This window comes from Miscanthus floridulus, chromosome 2 (assembly GCF_019320115.1).
Source record: "Miscanthus floridulus cultivar M001 chromosome 2, ASM1932011v1, whole genome shotgun sequence".
NCBI classification, from domain to species: domain Eukaryota; kingdom Viridiplantae; phylum Streptophyta; class Magnoliopsida; order Poales; family Poaceae; genus Miscanthus; species Miscanthus floridulus.
The window spans coordinates 177,447,675-177,467,424 of record NC_089581.1 but is presented as its reverse complement, the minus strand read 5'-3'; the positions used below and the strand labels follow the sequence as shown (position 1 = coordinate 177,467,424).

General features: G+C 43.9%; 3 protein-coding genes across 4 annotated transcripts; all 3 read right to left on the bottom strand.

Annotated features, from left to right (window-relative positions):
* Positions 1-1,461: 1,461 nt before the first annotated feature.
* On the bottom strand, positions 1,462-4,791 carry LOC136540818 (eukaryotic translation initiation factor 5-like). Of its 2 annotated transcripts, none has more exons than XM_066532833.1 (2): positions 4,226-4,791; positions 1,462-3,374 (listed from the first exon to the last, which is right to left on the bottom strand). In XM_066532833.1, exon 2 carries the CDS (start codon positions 3,072-3,074, stop codon positions 1,713-1,715), a length of 1,362 nt encoding a protein of 453 aa, XP_066388930.1. In that variant the 5' UTR covers positions 3,075-3,374; positions 4,226-4,791; the 3' UTR covers positions 1,462-1,712. The 2 variants fall into 2 exon arrangements, with proteins under 2 accessions (XP_066388930.1, XP_066388929.1); XM_066532832.1 differs by having other exon boundaries at positions 4,554-4,791.
* A 450-nt stretch (positions 4,792-5,241) lies between these two features.
* Positions 5,242-11,412, bottom strand: LOC136535858 (protein SCAR2-like). Its single transcript, XM_066528287.1, has 9 exons — positions 11,003-11,412; positions 10,113-10,273; positions 9,855-9,978; positions 9,650-9,779; positions 9,325-9,392; positions 6,200-9,233; positions 6,047-6,118; positions 5,813-5,920; positions 5,242-5,719 (listed from the first exon to the last, which is right to left on the bottom strand). The coding sequence occupies exons 1-9, from the start codon at positions 11,155-11,157 to the stop codon at positions 5,678-5,680; spliced, it is 3,894 nt and encodes a 1,297-aa protein (XP_066384384.1). The 5' UTR covers positions 11,158-11,412; the 3' UTR covers positions 5,242-5,677.
* Positions 11,413-12,934: 1,522 nt separating this feature from the next.
* On the bottom strand, positions 12,935-18,480 carry LOC136535859 (U2 small nuclear ribonucleoprotein B''-like). The gene is made up of 5 exons (XM_066528288.1): positions 18,297-18,480; positions 17,558-17,730; positions 16,837-16,930; positions 15,406-15,482; positions 12,935-13,400 (listed from the first exon to the last, which is right to left on the bottom strand). The coding sequence occupies exons 1-5, from the start codon at positions 18,367-18,369 to the stop codon at positions 13,116-13,118; spliced, it is 702 nt and encodes a 233-aa protein (XP_066384385.1). The 5' UTR covers positions 18,370-18,480; the 3' UTR covers positions 12,935-13,115.
* Between the last annotated feature and the right edge of the window lie 1,270 nt (positions 18,481-19,750).

Sequence of the window (19,750 nt, the reverse complement as noted above, 5' to 3'; positions counted from 1 at the left end):
TAGCCACCCGTGCTCCCCCGGCGGTGGATCTGGTTCTGGAGTTGCGGATCCGGTGGTGGTGCGACCGGATCCGGTAGCGGAGGTGGGGATGCGGCGGGGCCGCACGGAGCAGGTAAGCTCGCCAATGGGCTCGGAAACGGGCTCACAGGTGGGCTCTGGGCTTTTTTTTATTTTTTTAATTCATTAACCGTGGTGGGCATTTGCAAGGCGCCCGCCTTGGTTAATCTACTAACCGAGGCGGTTGGCCAACCACCTCCGTTAAGGACAGATTAACTGTGACCTTTCGACGGTTAACCGCCTCGGTTAAGCCATTTTGTCCGCCTCGGTTAAGATTCCTGTAGCAGTGGATGATGATAATAATTAGTACTCCCTCCGTTCCAAATTATAAAATATTTTAGTTTTTCTAAATACATTGCTTTTACTATATGTATGTATATAGATATAGTGTATATCTAAGTGTATAACAAAAAATATATATATATAAAAGTCAAAACATCTTATAATTTAAAATTAAAGGAGTATTACAAAATATGGATGTGTATACCTAAAGGAAGTTTCAAAACAAAGAACAGAGTTGACAGGTATTTCTCCAGCCGGTAGAGCCCATAGTGGGCCAAAATGATTCAGGGAGGCCATCATACAGCAAGTTTGCATCTCAGATAATGATGTTATTACTCGATTTAAGACATTGTCATATAGGAGTAAAAGTGAGTTGTCCAATGAGCACAGATGCTATACGTGGATAAAATTGCTGAATTTGGAATGCTACTCTTTCACAGTTCAATCCAAAAAGTACAGGAAACTAAAATACCTTTTCTTTTTCCTCTCAAGCTCTATTTACCCCCAGGTAATACGTGGACAAAATTGCTGAACTTAAATGCTGCAAAGGGAGTCGAGATAATAAAACCGAGAAGAAAGCGTTTCCTCTCCATTCTGTTACCAAACTACAACCTTCAAAATATCTCCTCAGAATAAAAGACAGAAAACTTCCGTACCAACGAATAGACCTGCCCAACTTTTTCCTCTTTTATTGCTAAAAAAAAACTTTTTCCTCTTTTTTTTCAAGAATAGACCTGCCCAGCTTTTTTTTTTCAAGAAACCTGCCCAATTTCTCCAATCCAGCACGGTGTAAAACAATACGTGCAGGCAGGTGAGGGGTGTAAAACAACAATACATGCAGGCAGGTGAGGGGGATTTAAAACCGGTCGTCCCTATCTGATGACCCGATAAATAGGCTAGTTGAGGCTACTATGGGCAGTTGCCTCAACTGCTCAATCAAATCAAAATATCGCCACGACCAAAATAAAAAATAAAACTACAAGCATGACAACAAACGCATCCTCCGTTGTGCAGATGACTATACCGTAGCCTTACATGCTCAGGATTTCATAATCCTAGACCTTTAATATACAGGGACAACAATGCAGTGCAAGAAAATGCAAAATCTCAAAAGGTTATAAGAGCACAACCCAAGCAAATACTTATATAGTTATAGTTGCAATCCACAGGAACATAATAAACCGTGACATCCAACAGACACCAAACTGACGACACCACACGCAGCCAACCACACTGCACCACACGACAATTAACAGTTTTAGACATTGTCACTACGAACACTGACACACGATCACACCAGACAAGCAAAAGGAACTTAATTGAAATAATAATATTAAGTGTAGCATGAGCAGCAGTAGAGCAGCGTCATCTCTTCACTCATCGTCCTCTTCCTCAGACTCGGCGCTCTGGAGCCACTCAACGAAGGGCTTGGCGTTCTTGACGACCTGGGAGTCCTTTCCAGCTGCAACAGCAGCATTGTACCAGTCCACGATGGTTTCTTCCTCCAGGATATCTCCATCGTACAGGGCTTTCAGGACGACTGGGACCTCCTTCAGTGCCTCAGGGCTGCACTTGCCGCCAAAAGCCTCAATGGCCTGAACCAACAGCGTCTGGGCACCCTCATCTGGAACAGCAACAGCAAGGTACTTCTTGTTCTTCACAACCTCCTTCGCGAATCCCTTGCCCACACCATCAAAGAGAGACTCGAGGAGAGCATTCATCACATCCTGGGGAGGAAGGGTTGAGGAGGCCAGCACAGCCTTCAGCTGGGTAGGGATAGGAGCACTTCCCAGGCTAGCCTTGATGTCTCCAACCAGTTCTTCATAGGGACTAGGCTTAGTGACAGCAGGTTTCTCATCAGGTATTTCTTTTGCTGAACCATTAGCAGTGCCATCTCTGTGGGTTGCCTGTTTCTTCTTCTCAGTCTCCTCAGTGGACAGCATCACCATTTCAGCAGTTGCTGCACTCAGCTGCTCCTGCATGCGCTGCTTCACAGCCTCGATAGAAGTGTCAGTCTGCCACTGGACATCATCATCATCCTCTTCCTCATCTGCAGCTGCATGGTCACCATCACGGCTGCGAGTTGGAGAGGTTGAGTGGTCCTCATCAGAGCCAGCAGCAGTAGCCTTCTTCTTCGAACTCTTGGCAGTGGACTCCTTGGAAGATGCACCACCCTTCTTCTTTGCATCCTTCTTCAGTTTCTTCTGCTCCTCATCAGCAGCCTCACCTTCCTTCAGGCGTTCCTTCTCAGCTCTCCTCATGGCCTTCTTGTCTTTTCCTCCCTTCTTCTGTTCTGGTGGGTTTTTCAGGATGAAGGTTGTGAGCTTGTCCCTCATGTCAACATCCGAGACAAACCCACAGGCTGCACATTTCAGTGATATCATCTGTGTCTTTGAGATGAGAATCTCAGTCTCAGGATTCCCACATCCATAACACTGGACATACTTCTTGATGAATACCTCAAGGAGACCAGCCAGCTTTGCAGTATCATGAGCCCCATTAACCAAGGAAATCCCTGTCTTCTCATCAAATTTGGACTGCGCACCAAGCTCACATCCAAAGTACTTGGTTGTGTAGGAAGATGGCCTGGCAAGTGCTTTTGCTATGTCAACCATGTTTACAATATTTGTCTTGATACCATTACCACGACCTTCTATCTTGGTGATCATTCTGGGCATCTTGTACCTGTAGAAGGCATCATCCTTGTTTGAAGCACCAATGTTTTGCAGCGCCATCTTGGATAAAGATCTATGAAGTTGGTGCTATCAGATGTGACAAAGTCCAGAGTCGAGAGTAGCTGCTGATCCTTCGAAAATACCAAGCCGACACTGAGCACCAGCAAACGACACCTCAGAACAAGGAAACCAGATGGGCTCTTGATGCATGCAGTGGAACGGGACCTTGTGCCTTTTCCTCGTCGCGCGAGAATACTCTCCCAGCAATCCCAAATAGAGCAAAGATTGTTCAGACATAAAAGAAGCAGCAATTCCTAAGCCCTCCACTTTGTCAGACTGCAGCAGAACAGTTGCTGCTACCTGGTACAGCATAAACAGAGGATTGAATGTCAGAAAGAAATCATACAGCGCCAATGTGTAAGGGAACATCCAAACTGAAAGTTCCATTGTAGGAAGGACAGCATATTACATTGTATGACAGAATAGCTAGTATTATAAACTGAGAGCAATTCAACCACGTATACTGATGGGCAACTAAACAAAATTATTACACTATCACCCAGAACAGAACCTTCATGCACCTACCCAAGTAACTTACAAACAAAGAGAATATGATTGGTTCAAAAGTATACATGGAGATCCCATCATTCATCATATTATTGTGTCAATTAAGAAAATTGTATCTCCTGGATGAATGCACTTTTGGTTTGATAGCTCACCAGCAAAGGAAACAATGAACTAAAAACAGCTGGGAAATAGTTCCTAACCAAGAATCCAAGTCATTGCATCCCATGTGCAGAATGAGATGGTGAGTACAGAAAACAACACCAGCATATAAAAGAACTAGTACATAGGTGATTATCATCCTCAACACTACAATTGTTTGGCAAAAGATACATCATCATTGCCAAATGTAAAATAAGACAAGCTAAACCCAAACAATAATAAACAACCAAATACCTATTGAAACAGAGGTAGAAAGCACGTATGCCTACCAACATAAACCACAACATAATCAGCTGCAGGCAAATCCAAGTGCATAAATATTTTAGGATCCCAAATATTGTCACCTATCCAAACAGAGATAGAACACGTATACACAACAAATCTACACCCACAGTTGAAAAATTCATTAATCTGGCATAAACTGAAATCGAACACAACATAGCACATATCACATAAACTTAAACTTTTAGGATCCCAATTAATACCTATCCAAACAGACCCCCAACGCGAATATACAACAAATCTGTTGTACACGCACAGTAGAAAAATTCATTAATCCAGCATGGCCTTGTTCGCTTGTCCCGTGAGCCGTACTATCTCGACGAACGAACAGTGTTTTTCTCTCGCCACGAATCAGCGAACAGTGCTTTCAGCCCTGGCTTTTCAGCGTAGCCAATAGGGCCCATAAACCAAAATCTGACCACAGCCTAATCCGGGTGGTGTGTGTTACCAAGCAAACCCTAATTAAATCTAGTTAGATTCCTCACGGATACTCAAACCCTAGGTGGTGTTCCGCCAAACAAACGACCGGACCTGTTGTAGATGGAAGCGGTGGAGGAGGTCGCCGGCGAGATGCGCAGCTGATTGGGAGGTCTGGCCGCTATACGTGGATGAGCTGACGGGGAGCGGGAAGTGGAAGCGGAGCAGGGAGGACGGCTGGGTGGGGAGAGGGGCTGGCGGCGGCGGCAGTGCGCGGAGCGGGAGCCGAGTAGGGCGAGCGGTGGAGCCGGGGGTGGGGAGCGTTTTTTCTTTCTTTTTTTGGCGGATGGTGTTCTGTGAGAGAGACGGAAGGGGCGGCACTGTTCATGTACGGTATTATTTTGTTTTAATTTGGTAATAATTATTCAATCGTTGACTAATTAGGCTCAAAACGTTCGTCTTGTAGAGTACAACCAAACTGTGCAATTAGTTTTTGATTTCGTCAACATTTAGTACTCCATGCATGTACCGCAAATTTGATGTGACGGAGAATCTTCTTTTTGCATAGTGCCAAATTCTGGAAAATGGAGAACTAAACATGGCCTTAATCGCCTGGGCAACGAACGGTGGGAGGGGAACGGGGAAAAAAATCGCGTGATGCAGTACAATCGACGTGGCTTCGCAAGGGAACAGATCTGGTATACAGAAATATACACACACAAAAAAATAAGGTATGTTGTAGATGGTAGATTCACATTCCCTGCACGGCTGCACCTTTCTGTTTCTTGAAACTTACCTCTGGCGGCCATTGTCTGATTCAGAGTCAGAGACCTATACAGTCAAGTTGCATGCTCTAGCAGCTTCAGATTTGTCCAGAACAACTCAACAATCCATGCTTCTTTCTGTACACTCACCAAGTTACAAAAATCAAACTAGTCCTAGGAGGCATATACAATCTAACAATCCTCACCAAGCCCATCAAATTTTCAGGAGGCGCATCGAAAGAGATAATAAACATGTGACGCGCTTCGAAACTCGTTACAGATAGTACAGTAGAGACGCACACTATCCATGGACATCACCTGGTCCAAATCAGCTGTCTTGGCATGGAATCCTGTGCTAAGTTGGCTCCATTCCATATTTTGCTCCATGCAAGAATAGGGACACAAAGGTCTGGATCGACGCAAGCACTAGTGAAACATCAGGAGCCGAAATGAATTGCTCTGAGGAAGAGCCAGCTACTCACTCCAGCTATCCTCGTCATCGTCATCAGCAACAGCCTGTTTTAAAAGAAATAATTATCGTTTAATCATAGATAATACAGCTATAATCGACTGAAATTGTAGCTAGGAAGAAATGGAATGACTTGTAACCTGGCGAATCGCATGGGCTCTCTCTAGAATGGCCACCACTTGTAAGTTCGTTTTTGGACCACCCATTACATCTGGTCTCTTTGCAAGAACAGGCTTCAAGTTGAAAGACTGTGAAACAAGTCAAATTGGTTTAAGGCACTTTTAGCTTAATTTGACTGTATTTGCTTTCAGTAGAAAAAAAAAGAAACTGTTGTAATGATGGTGATGTGGTTTAATGCACCCTACAAGGATTACCTTGTTCTTTATCTGTTCCAAAAGTGTGTTCTTCTCATCTGAAAGCTGAACCAAAGTTGGAGCCTTTCTTAGCTATATAAAAGGGTAAAAGAGAAATGGTCAGGTGAGGATATTAAAATCATTTAAAACCAAATATGAAAGAGTCCTACATACCATGCTTCTGTCATGAGAAGTAACAGGAAGTAGAGGATATCTAGGTGGTTTTGGCACTACATGAGTTGGTGATTTTGACGATTCCTCTTCTAATGCAGAGGAAAACTCCCTGGCCTTGTCATCACAATCATGTTCGTCGTTTTTCTGTTGCGCTGGCAAGTCAGGATTCAGCATACCATCCTGTTTAATAGCACCATTTGGTCTGTTTTCTTCTGAATCTGCAACTTTGTCATTACCTGCAGCTGAAAATTCCTTTTCCTTATAATCTTCAAAAATTTCAGGCTTCTGGCTGGTCTTTTGTGCTGACAAATCAGAAGTGCACAAGCCATTGCAAACAGAAAGTCCATTGCTTAGTTGGTGTTTTCCTTCTTGTTCTGGTATGAATTTTATATTACCAAACACTGACCATGCCTCTTCCGGAACAACGATAAGCTCAGGTAGCTGCAATGTGTGCAGATTTTCATATTTTACTGAAGCAACTTCTGACAAGCATTCAACTTCTGACGAGGGAAATGGATTAGAATCCTGGGCATCATACTCCTCTCCTTCCTGGTGACGATTTTCATGACAATCCATGATAAGGATTTGATTTATCTCATGATCACTAGAAATGGTTGCCTGCACTACTTCATTCTGCAAACTCAAGCCTTTGTGCAGACTCTTTTCCTGAAGAACCCAAGTAGCTTCACTTTCTTGTTGTTTTACTGGAGATTTTGGCCTTGGTGGTCTTCCAATCTTTGCAGGTAATGGTGATGACCCTGTCTGTAGCTTGTTTGTTCGCCACTGCATTGGTGGAAGAGGTGGAAGCGGTGGCGGCGCATCTTCAGAAGAACCATTTTCTTGTGCATTTCCATTAGTTGGATGAGAAGGAAGGATATTGAATGACTGCTGCATTGCACCATTAAGCATCCAATCGAAGCTTGAGATGACTGACGGTGGAACATCTCTGGAGTCAGGAGCTAGTGGATCTCCAAAAACTTCAGTACTGCTATTTACTGAATTCGATGGTTCCTGATACACAGCTTGATGAAACTCATGCTTGTCCTCTGTGTTTACAGTTAGTTCTGGAGTTATAGCCTCAGTGGTTGAGCTGCATAGTGGAACTTGCCCAATTTCCCCTACAATTTCATAGCTGCCGAGAATAGGATCTTGTCCAAATGTAGTTTTTGGATGTAAATAGTACTGTTCATTATCTGGCATGGCATGTTCGCTGTTGATAACTGACTCAGTTACCACACTAGGTAGATCAATATCCGTGAATGTTTCTGACAATGTAATATGCTCCACTTCAGGGCTGCCGAAGATCTTACATGCCACTGTATCATCTTCTTCTGCCAGAGCGAGTGGAGTTATCCGGCAAGGATCATCCGATTGCTTGGATGAAACCGGTGAAGAGATCATGCCATCTGAAACTACCTGCTCTTCTATATACTCGGCAGTTTCATCATCCAACACATATACATCAGATTTATTGCTTTCCTCAATATCTTCCACATTCACCTGCTCCGTGTAAATGCCGACTTCCTTCAAGTCTTCACACTTATCAGATGCATTTTCAGAAATGACTTCTGTATGAATGTCCTCATTCACTTCCTTGTCAAGATGGTCCTCGAACTTCTCTTGAGCATGCTCCAAAATATGGTTGATCACTCCCGTAGATGAATTCTCATCAAGTGCAGTACTTGCACATCCTTCTTCTTCTTGGGAACTGCAAGATGTAATGATGCCTGTCAAGTAGACCATGTTGGAGTCCTGAAATCCATTTCTTTCATCAGGGACTGAATCATGTGGACTGTCAGTAGGTGGAACATCATGCTCCAGCTCATGGTTTACTTCTTCCTGCAGGCATTTTCTTGAATCCACATCATCATAAGGTGAATCTGACAGAATTTTGTGCACATCGTCACTCTCCTTGATTTCAACAGGAGGGTCATAAATTTCCTGGTACTTGACATCACATCCCACACCGTCTGCTTCAAAGTCATATAAGTCTCTATCTTGAGTGCCATCATACTTCAGTTCAAGGAGTTGCTTCGCCATGTACCGGAGGGAATCAGAGAAAGGGTCATGCTTCTTGGAGAGTTTCCTCGGCAGAATGCCAACTTTTGAAGCAATGAGCTCCATGCTGCCGACATACTTGGACCTCTTGCTTGCTATTTTCTTGAAGGAAATAGTTGCGATGTTGGAATTTTCCTTGACTTCCTTGGTCTTAGTAATATCTTGTGTGCCATTTGATACAACACTGGTGACACTGCCATTGCAGCTCTGTTCTTCAGTAGCTTGCTCTCTTACTCCAGATTCTGGAGCATTGAAATCTTCGGTGAGCAATTCCTCCAAGGAGCTAGCCCTCTCATGATCCCAAGAAGCTGGTTTTTCTTTGTCAAGCAGTTCCTCTAACGAGCTGGTCCTCTCATGTTCACCAACAACTGGTTTGGTGTGTTGTGTGGAGACAATGGCTTCTTCATACTGGTTACTCATATCTCTGTTTGGTGAGGCAACATCTGACTTGTCTTTCTTCTCCAAGCTGCTAGTCCTCGGTGCCATGGTGTTTTGAGCATTGGAGAATCTATTGTCTGAATCCATCCTATCGAAGGTACATTGTCCATGGCCCCTGTGTTCCGAATCTGTCTCCACTTCACAATCCATCGTGGTTAATGCATCCATGTAGATATCAACTTCAGAGTTGTAGCCCTTGCTGCTTCCTGCTGACCGAGCATCTGAAGAACGTGACAGTGCTTCTTCAGAAATTGATCTGTTCTTGCGAACAGTGACCTTGCCTTTTTCCATGTTGACGGACGTGTCTACCATGATGTCTCTCTCTTCAGTGTCTGATTCAGGCGAATCATTCATAGATACATGCACTTTTGAGTGGTCACCTGTCACGAATTTATCCTCTGATGAAGGCTTTTCATACAGATTCTGCATAAGTGGTCTGAAGCTTTGAAATACAGATCCATTTAGTTGGCGGTACTTCAGTCGTCTGCGGTTTGTAGGAACTTCATCCATAGCTTCACCAGATAAATCTGTCTCCAGTCTACAGAGATGGACAAAGTAACGTTTTTAGAATAAGTTAGCAGAACAATAGCATTATTAACACATTTCAAAGAGTGTAAGAGGAAAAGTACTTGGAGAAATTGTCGGCTTCATTTGGGGGTCGGAAAATCTCAGCATTCTGAAGGTTAGGCCTGATCTCCTGCAAGAGTGGGACAAAATGATTTTATGTTACCATCATTAAGTTCAGTCGAACGAAGTCATTCTCTCTTTTGGTGGACTGATTTTGTAAGTGCACAAAATAAAAACGTACAGCAATTAGCAGAAAAAAATATTCAATCTATTTATTTCCGGCATACAGTGGGTCTATCAAATTTCCTGAAGGACAGTTTACAGTGCTCACTTCAGCTACTGAATATACTCCATATGAATTTGGGACAACTTTGAAGTGTTTATTACCATGGCTATCAGAGGTCTTCTTTCATTTTGAGTTCCTTCCAGCAGCAAGGTAGAACATGCGGAATCCTTCTTGAAGAAGGACGGGTCCGAGTATCTCTTCAAGCACGCCCCCTCGCCACCGATATCATACCTGCACGTTGAACAATGCTGCAACCATCATGATTCAGGTCTTCAGTTGCTACCCGGTAGAGATATGTCATCATACTTGTCAAGCATGAAGAGTTTGGGTGGTCCACGACACTGCTTGATTGAATCCATGATGAAGCGAGGCGTGTCACCTCTTGCGACAACCCCATGGTCCACCCTTGGATTTGAATGCCAATCGACACCTGCAAAAGGGATTTAATTATGGCTTTTACAAATGAGGGGAAAAAGCATACTGATCTTGTTTTCTTTTCTGAAAATTGAGAAGTAGTGAAGGATAAGCAGCAGAAGAGAAATTTGCACTTGATACTGAACCCACCCCTATTAGAAGCAACATACAGATAGTCTCTCTGGCAGGAGTCTTTCTCTAGCAGTGGCAGCTCTGCCTCCAGCTGCTGCACTCGGAGCATGAGCCCGTGCCCTCGCGCAGACGTGCTCATCACCTCATCATACAGGCCGTGGAATACCTGTGCGGCAAATCTGCAACCGTACAATTGGGGGGAGTTCAGTTGCGTCATGAGCACAATATGAATTTGTGCTGTTCCTCTCTGAAATTCTGGTTTCTGCAAATGCAGCATGTTGCGATTCATGATGGTCAAACTTTGGTCTTTCTGTTGCAAATTTTTTTTTCTTTGCTTCAATCCTCAGGTATCAGAAATTAATCAGAGCATTCTTGCATAGATGACGATAAGAAAAGTTTTTCGGTTTTGTTCTCTTTTTTTTTCCTTTAGAAAGGGCAGCTATTTTTCGGTACAGGGTAGCTAGAAGTAATTGATGACAATTCACAATTATAGTACTTATTAGGAACGGAAATATTATGAAAGAACACTGGTCTGTCTGTGCTGCTGAGCTAGGACAAGGCCATCAGCAGAGTTAACGACCTGAAAAGTCAAACGTCTAATACATCAATCACCTACCATTTCTCAAAAAGGAGAAAGGATTCGAAAACCTACCGTTTTGTTCGTAACATAACAAAAGCATTAGGTGATCTACTACGACCGAAATCAAAGCAAATGCGATCGGTCCGGGAGTCATGACGCAGCAATTCGAAATGCATGACATCAACAACTCGTCCAGGAAAATGAAGATGCTCGAATCGAATGCAACGGGAGCGGAAGCGCAGAATTAAGACGAGAACAGCAAAATCCATGTTCATGGCGGACAAAGGAGAGCAGGACAGGAAGGACGGGAATGGTGCGGCGCACGTACTCAGCGAGGTCGCCGAGCTGGCGGAGGACGCCGATGAGTCCGGCCATGGCGACGCCATCGAGGACGGCCTCCGGGTCGTGCTGGTTGGCCGCGCGGTAGAGGTCGCGGCCGCCCAGCGCGTACTCGTTCCCGACCGTGTGCCGCGACAGGGGCATTGCGCCACGCAATCCTCGAGACGCTTCCGCCGCCTCCTCTTCCTCGCTGCTGCTGCCGCTGCCGTGGTAGCTTTTTGCCCGACCAGGCGACCACCAATTCCGGCAGGAGCACGGCCCTGTTACACTTTGGCCGCCGCGCTACGCTAACGAAGCCGCCTCAATAGATTGGCGAGCTAGGTGGTGGTGGTGCTCTTGCGGCGAGGTTGCATCAGGGCCGGCCTTTTGTTTCTTCTTCCTCCCGCTCGCTGTCTCGTACTTGCAGGTGCGTCAACACAAGAAACAGCAAAGACAGAGATAGGGAGGGGAGGGAGGCTCGTTTAGTTTTGTCCCTTGATTATGTTCGTGCTCCCTGGGCTGGGAGGTCAAGCGGGACCCACTAGGGGTGGGGTGGGGTGGGGTCTACCGGGGGACTGGGGCGCTTCTTCATGCGCGGCGCATGTGAACTGGTTAACGAAGCCTGTGATCGCGTGCCCATTTACTGCCGTGCCCGTGCATCGGTTAATGTTCGATTCGCAAGGTAATTCTCGTGAGTGGTTACTGATTACAGTGAAATGAATCAGGGTGCCGCAGCCTTGGCACCAGTCATTTTTGCAGCGACATCATCATCGCACTCTTTTTTATAGCCTTTCCGCCGTCTTCCATACGCCTTTCCAATGTCACGGATGAGAATAGAGCCAAGAAACTGCTTATGTTTACTCTCTGATGGAAACTGATTGCGTTTTCTATGTTTTCCCGTAGACACACCTCACTGTTTTTCTCATTATATAGGAGTATATCGTAAGGAACATCATCCCGAGAGCAGTTATAGCTACCGATCCCGATGATTCCATGCACATCATCGCCATGACGTAGTACTGGGCGGCATTTACTCTGGAACTCCTACGTGTACATCGTATGACTTGCGAAAGCTCTTTTTACTACCGCGCTGCCGTCAGTATCAACAGCAAATCCAGATTACCCGGTCTCTCTCTGGTAGAGAGGTAAATCCTCCAGGGAAAAAGATGCGTCACATGCTCTCTCCCGCGCATTACACGACAAGATCACTATTCACAAGGCTACAAGATTTTGATGCTTGGTTTGCCACAACAAAACGGCGCCAGGGCCAGCGACAAACCCCAACAAAAACTCAGGCCAACCCGACCGTCCACCTATTCCAACCAGATAAGACCAGCACAGTGGCATAGCTTACACGGGTGACGGGTGAGAGCACCAACAACAGAGACGCACACCCAGAAAAGGGACCGGGCAAAGCCAAAACCTACGACTACGAGGCTACGAGCACACACGTCTACGCCTCAGCCTACAGCATTGCCGACCGCTCGCGCAACGAACAAAAACGCAGATGCATGGCGCGCATGGGCGCACACGCACGTTCATCGACTTCAAAGCTACTCATACACAAACCTAACAGGCTAATTGAGGGCCACGAAGCCAACAGCAATCCCATAATGGCCAAATAGTAGGAATAGAAGGTTGCACGCCTCCCATTCCATTAGAAAAAGGCCGCCACGAAGCCTACCATCCCACTACTGAAATACGTGTTCAACAATCATGCCTGCGACTACTGGGTCGACACCACTGATTCTGGCAATATACTATGGGCACATACACCTCATTCACCAGGGGGGGGGGGGGGGGGGGGGGGCGGAGGTATGGGGACATGATTTTCTCTTCGCCTTCAAGCGAGAGACACGGCCATGACCCGTCCAGCTTCTACCACTGTAGGCAACAACAGATAATCAAGACAGCCTATATAGGCACAATACTAGACTTGACATGAGCAAAAGCAGAGTTAACATAAAGACTGAGGACCAAACCTGATTTAAAAGTGGCAAGAGTTAAACTTCTAAATTAAGCAAGTGCTTTCCAAAAATACATGGCCGGTAAGCAGATACTGTGGCTTGATTTCGGAAAGGCGGAGCCAAAAATCTAACGAGTACAGGGATTCCCGAGGGTCCTCATTTTTTGGCATAGGATATAGCCATGGGGTTCTCTGGGGTGATCTTGAAGCCTTGGAGAGCCTGCATCGCGACCATGGACTGGCCGTCGTCCTCAAACTCCACAAAAGCAATGCCTGGTTTGGCTTCGATCATCCGAACTTCCCTGAAGCCAGGGTACTGCTGGAACAGGATCTGGAGCATCATGCTCGTGGTCTGGTCTGGCAAGTTCTGGATGAAGAGGATGTTGTTCGGAGGAGCAGGTGGCTCTTGCGAAACCTTGCCCAGACGAGACGCTTGATAGCCCTGTATACAAGTTGTCAAAGAAGCTCAACCATTAGTAGGCGCATAAAGAAACTAACACTGAGGTCTGAGATACATATTACAAATTTTAGAACTTCAGTGATAGACATTTCATTAGTTGACGTCTTTGAGATATGAAATTACATGAAAGCGAGATGATAATCCAAAGTTATTAAGTACATTAGGCCTGTTTCAATTCAGATACATTATTATACATAAGGATGTCGATCCATTCAGGGAGGCTATTGTAAGATGAAGAGTCATTAACGTGAGCTTGATAGTTGATTCTTGATGGCTAGATGGGAGAAATCATGACAGCAGATTTTATCAGCACATGGGTGAGCTAATGTACCTAAACCAGAATTAAATATGGGAACACAAGAGGTTTTCTTAGACTAGTCTCACTCTCAGAATACTTAACAAACACCTTAGTGAGCAGACAGTAGTTTCTTTTCCGCCATGACCACATAGACCAATAAAACTCAAACAAAACTTTACAATTGTAGACAAAATTCATAAAGTCCCAACGCTACCTTGAATCTTTCAATGATACCACTGAGATTTGCATAACAACTGCTACAACTAAATATGTTGGTGGTTGAACCCAGTGACCTGTGGATGGGCCTGGTGCTTTGTACTCTAATTTTTTTCCTAGGAACCCCATCTAACATCACCTATATGCTGATGTGTTGGCAACTTTATGTACAGTTCTGAACCTAACAGGTATTGTTTTATCTAAATCTAATCTAAATCTTTAAAATACAACCTAATTGTACCAAATCCGTGGCAGGCCTGTCCTCACCTTCCAGGTGACAGGAGTTAGGGCAAAAAGAATTATGGAAGTTCAAAAGTCAAAGTACTATCTGCTAACCTTATTAAAAAAGGATAGCGTTCCACTTTGATTTTCTTTTTCTTATTATAAATAAATAGAATGGCCAAAAGAACAAAAAAACTACTGCAAATAAAATGACAACCACAACAGTAATTAGCAACTCTTAGCTGTCAAGTACAATATAGGCAGAGGTAAATTGCTCATTTAGAAGAATTCCACGTGAGTCTGTGAGGGCAAACACTATCAAATTCACCAGAAACTTGCAGCTCAAAAATACAGGATGATTGAACTATATATTGTCAAAGAACATTCTAGATTCTAGAAGAGAACAATTTTAGACAAGGAAGCAACAGTAAACAACCGCAGAGGTCAAATTCAAAGAAAGTTGACACCTGACTACTGCATTGACAAGTTAGTATTATTAAAGTATTGGAAAAATAATATAGTTTTGCAAACTACTTTGGGTTTCCAAAACTTCTGGATGTTTGGATGCAATAAACCTTAGTTTTTAAAACTATGGTATTGTCAAAACCATAGTCTTTTTTTGGAGTTTTAGAAACTCCATTCAAGACCTCTTTTTTTTCTAAACCACGGTTTTGCATGTTTTTGGCTTATAAAACTACCGTTTCTTGGTACCAAAGTTTTCTAAAACTACAACATCCAAATAGGCCACAAGAAATGCTTGAACATAGTCAGATCCTGACATAGTAAGCCTTTATACTTACAGTTGGTCCCTTAAAAGCAAAGCAATCTAGTGTAAACCCGTTCAGGTAGGCTGGAAAGACATTTACTATCACTGGTAGTCCTATGCCATGTCATTAGGTCATTCAGACATTTTTTTAGAAAAAAATACTGAGCAGTGAAATGCATATGCAGACTTTTTATATTATGAACATAGAACCAAACTAATCACATAATAATAAGCCATAGACCTTCGTGTGTACATGGGCACAAATAAGATGACTCGAACAGAATATAAACTTTATTATAACTAAATGCAGCACTAAAATACATGAGGTCTAACAAAGGACAGGCTAGTGGCCTAGTAGAATAGGCAAAATTCGGTAATGCAATGAAACAACAGTTGTACTAGTATTGTGACAACCTTAATAAATAACAAAGCATGAAAGCAGCAGTTAAAAGGAAATAGGGCTTCTAAAGCAGAAGTAAACTTACAGTTCCATTGCTTTGGGCAGCAGAAGCATTGGGGCCAGCTTGTTGTGCCTCTTCTGCTCGTCGTTTTTTCTCAGCAGCTAAAACAGAAACAAGAGATAAGTTGAAAAACTAGTAAGTGCACATTTTTCAACACTCCAAATGTAAAAATGGAGGATAATAAAATTAATTCCTGAACCCATAACTCAAATAGAGCCATGGCAAAGAAATAAACAAGTTCAGTATATGAAGAATTATGACAGAAATAGGATGTAACACTGGACTGCTTCCCTTTGCCCAACTACTAGCTAGCAGTCCAAACACATGCCCATGGGTGTTGGAACCGAGTCACTCTAGCTCCCGCCGGACGGAGCTACATGATGAACAGTGGGCAAGATAGATATGCCAGCGACGAACGCCTGTATCTTGGCTTCTATATTAATCAAAGCATCACTCGGAACAACTCACACAATGCTTACAAGCTGGCTTTATAGCCCACACTAACACAACACCCATGCAGCCTTGCCCATCAATACGCGCACGAACGCTTCGTGCTGGTGACCGCGAACTCATGGCCACGAGCCGCTGCTCTCTCCACAAGAATAGGTCTCCATCTTGACCACAGACTTGGGCCATGAGCCATTGCTCTCCACAGGAATCAGTCTCCAGCTTGACTGTAGACTTGGCACGCATGCATATTCTAGCCTTCGTCGCCGAACGTCGAAGACCTGGCCAACACCGACTCGATGCACACCAGCGCATGCACATTTGCATGCAGCCGCACACACCACAACTGAACATGGCGTGGTTTATTCCAACAAGGTCATCCTTGAATTAAGAATTCAGGTCCCTAATATTGCATATGATACTGAAGGCTATTTAGCATAAACTCCTTTAAGTTACATAATCACACTGATAAGATAGGACCTAAGTTAACTGCTTTTGCAAGTTAGAGACCAAGGGTGTGTTTGGATCTTTTACTGGCTACTGTGTAGCCTAGGCGAGGAATTGGCAATTTGGCATTGAACAAAGCATTTCGATGTACAGCCATCTTTATTTTCAGGGCCTGTGTTTTCCAGCATTTTCCTTGCCAACTCAAGCAAGCCAAATTGGCTCTCCAGCCCTAACAAGGCTAGCCTTGCCCAGCCATGCAAGGTAAGCAATGCCAGCAAACAAACTAGACGTGCCCCCAAAATGGAGGGCGCTCAAGTTTAGATAGAATAAGATAAGTGGAACAACATGTAAGTTCAAGGACATATGTCATAGTTCACTATCACAAACAACGAGGAAGGGTTAATTTTATATTTAGGTCAGGTATAGAATTACACACATTTAGTAACCTAACATATAAACCAGTATTGTTGATCAGTTATAATATCTGAAACACCAGGTCTTGTCACATTAACCATGATCTGGAATATAATAGCTGAACGATGTAGATGTAGTTAGAATTACCTTTCTCCTCTTGCTTCTTCCTTTTCTCCTTAGGAGCATAAGTACCATCTTCTTTTGCAATACAATCTGATTTTGTTTTTGCATATTGTATTCGCTGTACAAGGGAAGAAAAATTAAAAAGTTAGTTCTGAACCCTCATACATGACAGCACATATTATTAAGCCTCCAATACTGATTTCTTAAAATAATGTGACAAGACGGTAAGATAAATATTGTTTGACTTTAAAGGTAAAGAAACAAGACGCTTCACCAAGAGCACTAGACAAGGATATGTCCTTCAGTTGTTTAGTGTTTAGATATAAGAGGTAACGAGTGCATACTTCCTATAAAATAAAAGCAAAGATGTGCGCTGATCCAAAAATATAAAGAACGTGTGCCTATCCTATCACTCTATGGAACTCAACATTCAATAAAAAGTATTGAGAAAGGTAAGCCTCTTCCACTTCAACACTGACCAGTTATTATGTGCCACTAGATGTCTCGACAACATATGGATGCTTAACTGAGCAATAAATCGCAGAGCCAATTGCAAAACAAAAACTTTTGCAGGCCTACACTGCACTAATGTCTGGCTCAATACTCAAAATAGGATATTGCTACACTCAACATACAAACAAAATGACCAGGAAAAACAAATCTATGAAGCACCTCATGACATGAAAAGGAAAAACAAAATATAAAAGACTCAGGAAAATTATCAAATAAAATAAAGGTGCAATACCATTCTTTTGCCATAGAAATCGAAGTCTTGCAATCCACGGAAAGCATTAGTAGCAGCTGTAATTTCGCTAAACACCACCCATGCTTGCCCCCTCAATTTTTGAGTTTTCAGGACCACCACATCCAGTATCCTTCCATACTGTGAGCACAGGGCATAAAGCGATCTCTTCAACTCTGCGCAGAATAGAATCATGCATTTCAGCAATGAACAAAACGATGGTTCAAGTTGATTAAACAAACTCAAGATATCGTATTCCTGAACACGTTTAGGAGCTTTTGGTCACTGGGCAATGATATTACTCGGCCACACATATGACTCCCAGTACAACCAACACTACACCCCCTGACCTTTTGAGCTGGGTTGTCGCTAGGCCATCACGGCAAATGCGCAATGTTCTTGTTCTGTGGAAGAAGACAAGAATTTAACGAATTTCTCCCGAGTCCGTGGATCAAAACGCACTTAAATGTGCCACTAGTTTTCTGGCATGCAGATAGCAAGGGTTTTCCCTAATGTCGAAAGCTGACATGGCCCAGGGAGACATAGTTAAAGCATAAAAGGAGCTCAAAACCTATCAATTTCGAACTCTGCTGCAGCCAAAATCCCAAAACATTCAAAATCGCACACTACACACGAGGGAGCTAACCAAACCCTAGAGCGACGCGACGCCGAGCTAATACCCAGATCGGGAACCTAGGGTTTTAGGAGGAATTCGGCGTGTGGAGGCGGACGAGAGAGGTACCTTCTTTCTTGACCTTCTCGTTGAGGTTGTTGAGGTAGATGGTCTGGTTCGGGGGGATGTCGCCGGACAGCATCTCCTCGACCTCCTTGGCTGCTGCCGCCGCCGCGCCGCCGAAGACGAGGAGGCAGGTGCGGGTGCTTTCGGTTTCGGGCCGGGAAATTCTTGCCGCTCGCGAGAGCGTGTTGGTGGTGTCTCTTCTCTGATTTTTTTTTTTTGAGCAATCTCTTGTCTTGTTCCCGGGCCCGCTCCAAGTCGGTGTGGGCGAACCGAGGCGGTGCGTTTGGGCTAGGACACTATGGGTGGCCTGTGTGTGTGTGGGTTGGAAGACCGTGGGTGGTAACAGTTCTGGGCCGAATAGCGGCCTGGTTTCCGAAACAGTTTCTGGATCTGGACCAACCCGAATGATGCGGAGAAGGTTGAGTTACTGAATGAAGCACTCAAGCACAGTCTACATCGACGAATTCTTGAGCAAAACTGATGTGCGGTGTCCGAAACTCGAGCGTTTGAATAAGTCCCTTACGAGTTACGATATGAAGTTTTGACTTTATTTCAGATACTACATATTCATCCCACAGGGCTTATTTTCTTAGGCTTACAGCCGTTAGTTGGTTGGTTTTAGTTAGGGTTTATCAGTCAGCCAATAGTGTTTTCCTCTCACAATAAACCAGCACCAGCTGAATTTATCAACCCAGAAACCAACCAGCGAACAGGCTCTTAGTGTTTTGCCAGCCTCACTTTTGTTCCTCTAGCTTTTGCCCAAGTCAAAGAAGCGAAGAAAATAGCTACAGGTTGTGTGTAAAACCGACCATCGTATGTCGTCCTTCTTAGACTATCTCTAATATCATCACCTAAAATATAAAACCTATTTTATGTTTTTGGTAGCGCTACGGTAAATGGTTCAATGTCTATTTTTTGTCTTCTCCAGCAATGAGACCCAAAAGAGAACACTTTAAAGTCTTTAGGAGAGAGAATACTCATATTTGGGTTGTACCTCTGTTGTAACCAATGTTGTAACCAAAATGGGTCTTGTATATAGATATTATGTTGGAGGCTGATACAGTACCATCCATGACCTATTTTATGTTTAGGTCTCCATAGGGGTCATCCATGACCTGTTTAGGTCTCCATAGCGGCGTGTTCACTGGTTAGTTTCTGGGCTGGTTTAGGCTGGCTGGTGTTGATTTATTGTGAGAGAAAAATACTATTGACTAGTTGAATAAACTGACTTAAACATGCTTTGATGACGGAAGGCTGGTCTTGGCTCGCAGGACGACTAGCACGAGTCAAACTTTTTACTGCGTACATCATAATTCAAACGGCCACCCCTTAGCAGAGTCTTTACTCTTTAGATTAGAGGCTATCTTTAGCGTGCCTGATTGGCCAGGCGTTTGCCAAACAGAGCGAGCAGTTAATTGCTTTGCGACAGCAGCGGAATTTCTTTGAACGGGCGTCCT

Bases quoted from the DNA above. Each gene is read 5' to 3' on its own strand.
- LOC136540818 (XM_066532833.1), bottom strand. From the start codon at position 3,074: ATGGCGCTGCAAAACATTGGTGCTTCAAACAAGGATGATGCCTTCTAC.
- LOC136535858 (XM_066528287.1), bottom strand. From the start codon at position 11,157: ATGCCCCTGTCGCGGCACACGGTCGGGAACGAGTACGCGCTGGGCGGC. The intron at 9,979-10,112 runs GTGGGTTCAGTA...TCCCTTTTGCAG, and splicing joins GTATGTTGCTTCTAATAGGG to GTGTCGATTGGCATTCAAAT. The intron at 9,393-9,649 runs GTAATAAACACT...CCACTCTTGCAG, and splicing joins GAAGACCTCTGATAGCCATG to GAGATCAGGCCTAACCTTCA.
- LOC136535859 (XM_066528288.1), bottom strand. From the start codon at position 18,369: ATGCTGTCCGGCGACATCCCCCCGAACCAGACCATCTACCTCAACAAC. The intron at 15,483-16,836 runs GTAATTCTAACT...TTTCTGTTTTAG, and splicing joins GAAGAAGCAAGAGGAGAAAG to CTGCTGAGAAAAAACGACGA. The intron at 13,401-15,405 runs GTAAGTTTACTT...ACTTGTATACAG, and splicing joins CTGCCCAAAGCAATGGAACT to GGCTATCAAGCGTCTCGTCT.